General features: G+C 40.1%; 1 protein-coding gene across 3 annotated transcripts; it reads right to left on the reverse strand.

The window, feature by feature from the left end:
* Nucleotides 1-102: 102 nt before the first annotated feature.
* Nucleotides 103-8,061, reverse strand: LOC137747312 (uncharacterized). Of its 3 annotated transcripts, none has more exons than XM_068487404.1 (19): nucleotides 6,988-8,061; nucleotides 6,315-6,792; nucleotides 5,810-5,897; nucleotides 5,523-5,704; nucleotides 5,193-5,329; nucleotides 4,781-4,847; nucleotides 4,391-4,556; nucleotides 4,157-4,265; nucleotides 3,982-4,057; nucleotides 3,714-3,896; nucleotides 3,465-3,625; nucleotides 3,231-3,336; nucleotides 2,683-2,887; nucleotides 2,287-2,573; nucleotides 1,984-2,105; nucleotides 1,492-1,636; nucleotides 1,296-1,388; nucleotides 1,089-1,162; nucleotides 103-824 (listed from the first exon to the last, which is right to left on the reverse strand). In XM_068487404.1, exons 1-19 carry the CDS (start codon nucleotides 7,980-7,982, stop codon nucleotides 470-472), a joined length of 4,029 nt encoding a protein of 1,342 aa, XP_068343505.1. In that variant the 5' UTR covers nucleotides 7,983-8,061; the 3' UTR covers nucleotides 103-469. The 3 variants fall into 3 exon arrangements, with proteins under 3 accessions (XP_068343505.1, XP_068343504.1, XP_068343506.1); XM_068487403.1 differs by having other exon boundaries at nucleotides 1,984-2,108; XM_068487405.1 differs by lacking the exon at nucleotides 1,492-1,636 and having other exon boundaries at nucleotides 686-824; nucleotides 1,984-2,108.
* Between the last annotated feature and the right edge of the window lie 547 nt (nucleotides 8,062-8,608).

Genomic DNA, 8,608 nt, shown 5'->3' on the forward strand with positions numbered 1-8,608 from the left:
ATGACAAAAAATTAACAAAGGTGCAGAAGGCAAAATTAGGTGTATGAATGGCACTATCGTTGACATATTAGCGTATTCCATACGAGCTCCTGCCCCTCAGCATCTTGAAAAAGAAATATTTAATAGTAAAATTCCAAATAGCATAGCATTCGATCTCTTTTCGAAATGAAGAAATAACATCATTACATACATTTTCTACCAAAAAAATTTCCTATACTTTGAGATTTGTCCTCTGAAAAATTTTCTACGCTTACAACATTTTCGAGTAATATACCATATACTCCTCTCCCAGTCGATTACTACCCCGTAGATATCGATTTTTCGTGTCCTGGCTCCCGCAAGAGCATCGTACAATACAAGGGATTTCTTCAACCTGCTTCAAATTTAACCTAACGTCGAACCGTATGCAATGTAAAATATGGACAAGTTAAAGGACTGGATTGTAATCAAGTGACTAGGGCCGATCCCTTCATTCAGGGAATGGTTGCGAGTCCATGCATAGATGCACCAGTTTCCTTTGGTATTGCCCGTAATATTCGCTGACTGCCATTACGTCTTCGCTCTCGGGGCCTAACGCAGGCAAGTTGAGCAGCTTGTCCTTGATCAAAGAACTAGATTCATCGTCGCAGTTGCCTAAATCAGAGATGAAGTTGGCATGAACTTCTCGGCAAGCAAGGATGAACATAGCGGCCGTGTCAGGTTGTTGGGCCTCACGAAGTGCTGCCAACGCCTCTTGTAGTGCACCAGCTGCAACATACAAAATGAGGGCCCTCCATATGTTGTGTTCAGCGCGAAGGACGTGCGAAGCCCATCTTAGCAACACCCTGGAAGAACATCAATACGCACAACTCAGCTACCATAACGACAAAAATCAGGGGACTAGTAATCGTGCAAGTTAGGCAAAAGGTAAGCCGCAAAGATGGTGATGACCAATGAGTTTACATAAAGTGAAGACACATTATGGATTTGTGATATCAAAAGAAATATACCGGGAAGGCGTAAAATAGCAAGCTAATCAATTAAAGTACACGGATGAAACTGGAGATGACAAAGGAGGCCTCAGAAACAATAAAAAGAAAGCAAATAACCTTGCATAGTCGGATCCTTTTAAATGCGTAGCAGCTAAAGTTGCAGCATCAGTCCAGCACCCAGCATCTTGTAGCTGCATAACAGATGACATAGTAATTAGTACATAAAAGCGTCCTGTAAACCATTTTTTAGTGCATGATATCAAAAGAAATCTCACAACTTAGTTAACTGGGTTTGCAGTAAATTTGTGTAAAGCAGAACCTAACCTGAGAACACGCTTCCTGATACCTTCCAACAGCGCAAAGAAGATGAGTACCAGACAACGACCTGTCAGTCCTGACCATGTTGGCTGCAACAACCTAATAATATAAAAGTATTGAAAATCCTGAGACACTTAAACAACTTTATTCCAGCGATAACATGCATTTGATGCCATGAGTTGATCCAAGTAAGTTAAAACACCTTGACGGCAAGTTCAAGGAGAGACTTTGACACGGCAGAAGAAAGAGCTACAGCGCGTAAAGCATTTGCAGAGAAGTAATTGCTCTCCGGAGGAGTGGAAAGCAATAAACTAACCGCAGCTTCTAAGTTGCCAACTGAGACAAGCCTATATCATCAAGAACATAAAGTAAATCAAAAACCTCCGAAATGGAAAATTTTGTTTTCTTTTTGAAGCCTAAAGTTTTACATGTACAAGTAACTGGGCAATTTGGGTATTTGGCATGTTGCCAGAGACGAAGATGACAGGAAGGATGGAACTTGGCAAAAATTAGGTTTCCTGTACATTTTCTCATGCACATGTGCTTATATGCTTTGAAACATATGGAATTCTACCAAGCAATTAAATATTCAACCAATAGCAACTAAACCAGCCAGCATCAACTCTTACTTAAACATACTCAGCAGTTAGTTTGGCAGTTCTTCTAAGAAATAAGAATGATATGGAATACTCACTCATGTACACGATTCTGAATAGCATCTTCTCCCTCCAACTTCTCATGCCAAGGAATGCGTTCACTGGCATTTGCCCACAAATCCTCTGGCTCAAAAGCCAATAACCTGAGCTGACCTTGATTCTGCTAACCATAGAAGTCGATAAATTACAGAGATGTTCAAAGCTTATGTGGAGGAAAAAATCACACAACAGTTAGAATTGAAGAGCACAAGATATAGGAGAGATGTGAGGTAACGTAGCGACCTAGCTTAAAAACTTGTACACAAAACTTGAGAATAATATCATCCAGAAATGTCGCTTACCATTTCATCTTTCTTTTCTGTTCCAGACACTGACTTTCCTTTTGATGTTATCCTACTCAGCATAGATGCATCATCAATCTCTGGAATGGGTGCTGACGCAGGGGTTTTTTGTGGAGACTTATTTACCATCTTATTCATCAAATGGTTAAGAGCACGAGGCAGTTGTAGCCAGAAAAGAGCTTCTGAGGATTCACCAAAAATTGCAGCAGCAAAAGCAAATCTCACAGAAAAACCTTTGTTAACCACCATTGCATATAATTTTGTCCTCTCATCATCCAGTATGCAGCCTGGGGAAATGTAACATTTATAATATAAGAGAAAAGAACACAAAATAATACGACACTTAGATATAGCTCTGCATGAGTAGAAACATCACAAGAAACACAGAGGACCCACCTTCTTTACGATAAGGTTCTAAGACTTTAAGCAGCAATTCTGGTACCACAGGGTCACCAATAGGTGGTAAATCGATCATGTAACTTCGAAGATCCTCATTGGACTTGGGAGTTCCTGGAATTTTGTGAGGCCTCTTATCTAAAGTCGTACTGCAAGTATTAAACCAAGAGGGCTCGACACCCAATTGTAAGATCACTCTTAATGCCTGTAACAAAGAAATCAATAAATTCCAGTTGGTCAAAACTGAATCTCTACTATCTTCTGTTAACAATAAAACATAAAACATAAAGCAGGCTATGTGGTTATTGATTCAGAACCACACTCAACTTTTCCAGTACATTCTGCTATTTTCAGTATACAATTTGGTTAGGAACTCTCTTCTAACAAGAACTAGGTCCATAAGGTTGCAGATTAGCATATAAGAACGAACATAAAACTCCAGTTGTCAAAGGGCACGATTGACTAATAATCAACAGAACTGGAATAGATAAGATATTGCTATCCTGAAATAAAATAGAAGGAAAATGGAAATTAAAAATCATTGTTACCAGGGCATGTGGTGTTGGAAGCAGTATAGGAGAGCATAGAGGCATAGGGCGGAACCTCTCTTTTATAGATCTGGGCTGGTGGGTATGACCAAGTTTTTTGTCAATTCTGCATAAGAGTAAGATTGTTAAAGCACAGAACTGACGACTCCCATACAGGCCATCCGCATTCCCCCCTCCCCAATACTTAAATAACCTGAGATATAAGGAAATTCCTCAACAAAGTTTGAAACATACATATTAATCTCAACAAGGCGAAAGCTACTATCAGCTCCAGCTATGCACAATAACAGTGGATCACTTTTGTCAGTCCGCAGAGGCAACCAATCAAGTTCCAACACAAGGGTTCCAGGAAATTGAGGCTGTAGAAGAGAATTGGCTAATGGGTCCGGAGAATCCTGCAATTAGAAAACATGTAGAGAGCTATGGAAAAATGATAAGAAAAGTCATCTAGACAAACCATATAAATATTTCTTTTATACTTACAAGGTCAAATACTGAAAATGTATTGTCATAGAATAGTACAGCAACGCGCCCCCTACTGCGGTCTCCAGGCACAACAGGTGAGAATTTAATTCGCCGGATACCTTCTCTTTGAGTGTTAAACGAAGAAGAATGTCCAGTAGTTACATCCCACCAGCGAATATTTCCTGATCTGTCCCCCATAACCTGAAAATAATTTACAGAAAATATTGAAACGATCTGATATAAAATACCAATTGGATGAAAAGAATACAAAATTTTTGATACATACTACATGAGGCAACCGGTAGGCCATGGCAGTAATTAGTCCATCCGATGAGACAAATGAAGAAGAAGGCCATTTCGGTCTAGAAACAAGCAACAAAGAACCACAATGAGAAAAACTTATTGACATGAAATAATAGTTCATACGAGGGTAAATGCTAAGATTGAAAGTAGAAATACACCTGAAGTCACGGATCCTTCTCCCATGAACCTCAAAAACACCAAGAGCACCATTTGCTAGTGCAAATGCAAAGCTTTCAGAAGTGTCATCTTGAGATCCATCTGAGCTCTCTGCATTTCAGGGAAGAAGAAACTTTATTTTTGTTTAATTATACAATCCAATAATACAGAAGTAATTCATATAGACCAAAAACCAGTATACATATTATAGAAGCTTATCAAGTAAATAAGCTCACTGGAATCAGATGATGCCTTTGTTGGAGAGGATGTCCCATCTGATGCCACAGATGTGTGATCTTTGGGGGATGATGATGATTGCTTAGCAGGTCCATTTTGAGCAGGTCGGGGAACTGCTGGGAGGGTCCATTCCAAAACCGTAAATGGAAGAGCTAATGATCTAAGCTACACGAGACACAGACCGTAATAAATACCAAGATGAGGAATCAAAATCTTAACCTCTCCACTGCGAAAAGTTGTGAAATGCATAAAATAAGAAAAGGCATGCTTTCGTAGTAGTTTGAGCTTTGACAATCGTGAGGTTTCTGTTTAATGTAGTTGAAACAATCATTTTCTGGAAAATATGTCAAGTTGGAATGTGAAATAACCAAAGAAAATAGCAAACTTACCATTATAGGACTCTTTGTCATTGCCCAAACCTCTACTGGTGCATCACGAAGCAAAATAAGAAGGTACCTGCCATTTTGTCAACAGCATAAGCAAAATGTTACATTGTGTAGCTCAGGAAGCTATGAAGAATAACAACTGATGTATGAAAGCAGGGGGAAGCAAAAAGCACTAAGTTAGAGACATGTGATCAAAATAGTCCAATTTACCATATTGAGCCAAGAAGCAAAAAATATTTTATTAAATTAATATCTAAAATAGGCGACGAAGTATAGTCAAAAGTGAACACTTCTAGTTTCTTTTCAGCTAAGTATCATTAAAATTTGATAAAACCAAAAACATGACACAGAACAGAATATATAGGACTCAACTAATAACCATAAATAAAGACAAGAATCTGGGTCTGAAGTCAACCTCCCAGAGGATGAGGCTCTTAATGCTCTTATGGGTGCACGTTCAGGCTTTTGCAAAACCCGGAATTGTCTATTTAGGCCACTTCTAGCACAGGTCACAATGAGCCTGTTGATGAAACCTCCAGATTTTTCACTCACCTAAATATATATAAAAATAAAAAATAAAAAAAAAAGTCATGCTACATATAATGATCAACACACATTGATAATTATTTATAAATAGAAAAAAAAGAGGAAAAAAATACCAATCAAGGATAATGCTGAGCATAAAAGCACTAATTAGGAGATGCATCAAACAATTAATGCGATGTTTGAATTCATCGCAACGTACCTGACTGTATGAAAATGAAACCAGTCTGGAATTTCCAAGCCATCTTAATCCCCTAACAGTACCATTATGAACAGAAAAACTTGCAGCGACAGCATTGGCAGAAACATCAACAACGTCAACTGTCCCACTTTGAGTTCCCAAAGCAACCAATGGAACAGCTACAACAGGATAGTTCCCCCCACCTTCATACATAATCAACTTACATGGTATCATAATTTCTCCGAAATGATGCTAACTCAAAATATAAAATCAACATATACAGTAGATTAGTGACAAGATTAACTAACGGCCCAAAGTAGCTGTTGAAGAAGGTGAAGGTACAGCTAGCATAGTCACTGCTGAAGAAAGAAGCTGAAGCTGTCCAACTAAGCTAATCTGCATCAGTAAGTTGGCTTTGTAAGCATGCAAGCATGTAGTTTCAAATCTGCAATATCGGGGATTGGTTGCAAACTTATATGTCATTTTGAATGAACTGAATTTACGGATAGATATGACAGAAAGTACACAAAACAAAACCAGCTGTGTTCTGAACTATATGCAACGATAAAAAACATATGTTATAGCGCCTGTGTACATGTACGGGTGGGCGTGTGTGTCGTTTTGGGTTATCTAAACAAAGTTGTGTACCAATTAATACATAGATATATTTAATAAGACGGGGAGTGGGAATTACATCTACTGATCCAAGTCACATCCATAGTTCAAGTTATACTATATTCTCCAGCCAGAAAACCATCCAGTTAAAACCATTAACCATGAAAAAATAAAAGTTGGAAGAAACTACAAATGAACCTTTAGTGATAAGTCTGTATGGCTGACAATAGAATTTGAAGGTCGGCTTCTATCACCACTGATCTTTTCTATTTGTTTACCGGCTTCCATGTCAAGTCCTCCGGTAGAAGAAACTATAATGTTTGTATTTGTCCCAGGAACTGGCACTTCACTGATACCCAAGTTTGTGTCATCCTTTCGATTATCTTCAAGCCCTTCAGCAGTCAAAAGCCAGTTCCATATTTTTCCATCATCAGAAATTGAGATCAAATGCATCTTAGAAACAAGAAGAGGTTCATCACAGAAATCAAAAGGATTATCGAAATCCACGTCAGGGAAAGGAGAATGAGGCACATCATCAGAGTAAATCTTGCCGACATTCTGGAGGGTCGAATCTGATTGGGAGATGACAAGAGCAAGCAACGAAGGAGAAGGGACAGATGTGCCAATTGACGGCATCAGCTCTTCCATTGAACACATTATGTGTACCTGCTCTCCTCTGCACACATATACAATATGCATAATAAGTATAATACATTACTACATTTCGGTTTTTTGATCTAAACACTTCATAAACTTTGCCCGAAAATGGTTCAAATGCCTATAGATTCCAATACAATTTCACATTCTACATCCTACATTTGATCAATGGAAATTGAAAAGGCCACAATCAATCGAATTTCAAAAGACTCACTCTTTTCGGCGCCAAGTACTGAGCTTCCCGTCAAGATGAGCGCAGTAGAGGAACTCGTGATTCGGATCCGGAAGCACATCGAGAAGCTTGCCGCAGCCACGAGGCAATGTGGCAGAGAAAAGCGGCGTCTCATACTGCAAATCGAACACCACCAGCTCCCTCGGGAACGAGACGAAAAGAATGTGCCGCCACTGTGGCGAGAATGCGAACCTCACGGCGTAGATCGGGAACGCCGCCGAGGCCGACGACGAGTTCCCGGAGACTCCACCGGCCAAGTCCCTCTCCAGCTTCAGCAACTCGGTGGAGTCAGTCCGAATCTGAAGCTCCTTGATGACGACATCGGATTCTGTCTCGCCTAACACGGTGACAGAGAGCAGGAATCCTTTGAGCCCGACGACACAGAAATGGCGCGAATCGAAGGGGTCACGGCGGATGCAGGAGAGAATTTCAGGCGCCGCGTCGTATTTCCAGAAGCATCGGCCGGTGGAGCTGTTGTAGAGGGAGAGGGAGGAGAATCCGGAGATGGAGGCGAGGAGGTAGGAGTCGGGTCGGGCCTGGACCCACGCGAGGTCCTGGATGGCGAGTTTGGAGGGGGAGGAGTCGGTATCAAACCAGAGGACGGGAGACTTGAGGCGGAGGTCGAGGAGGGCGATGCGGCCCTGGCGATCGCCGGCGGCGAGGAGGAGGTGGGAGCTGGAAGGCTCGGTGGAGAGGAGGTCGCGGAGGAGAGGGAGCGGGGTCCAGCGGACGGAGGTGACGAAAGGCGAGAGAGACGATGGCGTTGAGGAGGATGTGGGAGCTGGCATAGGGATGCTGACAACGAGCTGCATTGAGCGGGCGTCGAGGACGGAGATGGAGCTGCCGGAGGGGAATGCGAGGAGGCCGGAGAGGCTAAGGTCGGCGGATCCGAAGTTGTTGCGGCTGGGCGGGCCCGGCAGCATGCAGTCCCAACAGTCCTGGACTGTGGACGCCGTCGAAGCTCTAGGGCTCGACATTGTTGCGTTGTGTCCGACTTTCTTCGTCTACCGCTGCGACTTCAAGTATATCGACATTTCGGACACACAGCGAGAACAACGTTCGGTGTTTTCATCTTTATTTTTTATTTATAAATAAATAAATAAATAAATATATATATATATATATATATTGTAAATGTTAGTAAATTAAATAATTAATTATTTAGAGAAAAAAAAGGGGATTGAATCTGTCTATAGACATAATGTTTTCAGTAAATGCTGTAAAGCATTGTCTACATATTATTTGTTAAAATTATAGTTAATGTAAGGTTTCTTTTTAATTCTTCTTCATTTCTTAAAGTAATTTTCTCCTTCATTAAATTTTTTATAAAATGTAGTTATTTAAAGAATTATATTGACATTCTAAATTTTTATATTTAAAAAATATATTTATGAAGAATGCATACTTATAGTGCTAATAATATTTTTTTTATTTACTTTATTACTATAATTTAATTAAAGAAAAACTAATGAAAAAAACTTGAAAACTTTGAGTTTTAACGATAAAGACAAAATAAAGGGTAAAGTGAATAGTAACAAGATTGATTTTTGGGTAAAGTACAAAAAACTACCTCAACTATTGAGGTCGCGGCAGTTTTATACCT

Source organism: Pyrus communis, chromosome 10 (assembly GCF_963583255.1).
Source record: "Pyrus communis chromosome 10, drPyrComm1.1, whole genome shotgun sequence".
Lineage (NCBI taxonomy): Eukaryota > Viridiplantae > Streptophyta > Magnoliopsida > Rosales > Rosaceae > Pyrus > Pyrus communis.

What these genes read in the sequence shown, in the direction of transcription:
- LOC137747312 (XM_068487403.1), bottom strand. Translation starts at nt 7,982, where the DNA reads ATGTCGAGCCCTAGAGCTTCGACGGCGTCCACAGTCCAGGACTGTTGG. An exon ending in AGAGCCTCATCCTCTGGGAG is followed by an intron (nt 4,848 to 5,192) that starts GTTGACTTCAGA and finishes ACAAAATGGCAG; the next exon opens with GTACCTTCTTATTTTGCTTC. An exon ending in CAGAAAAGAAAGATGAAATG is followed by an intron (nt 2,109 to 2,286) that starts GTAAGCGACATT and finishes TTCTATGGTTAG; the next exon opens with CAGAATCAAGGTCAGCTCAG.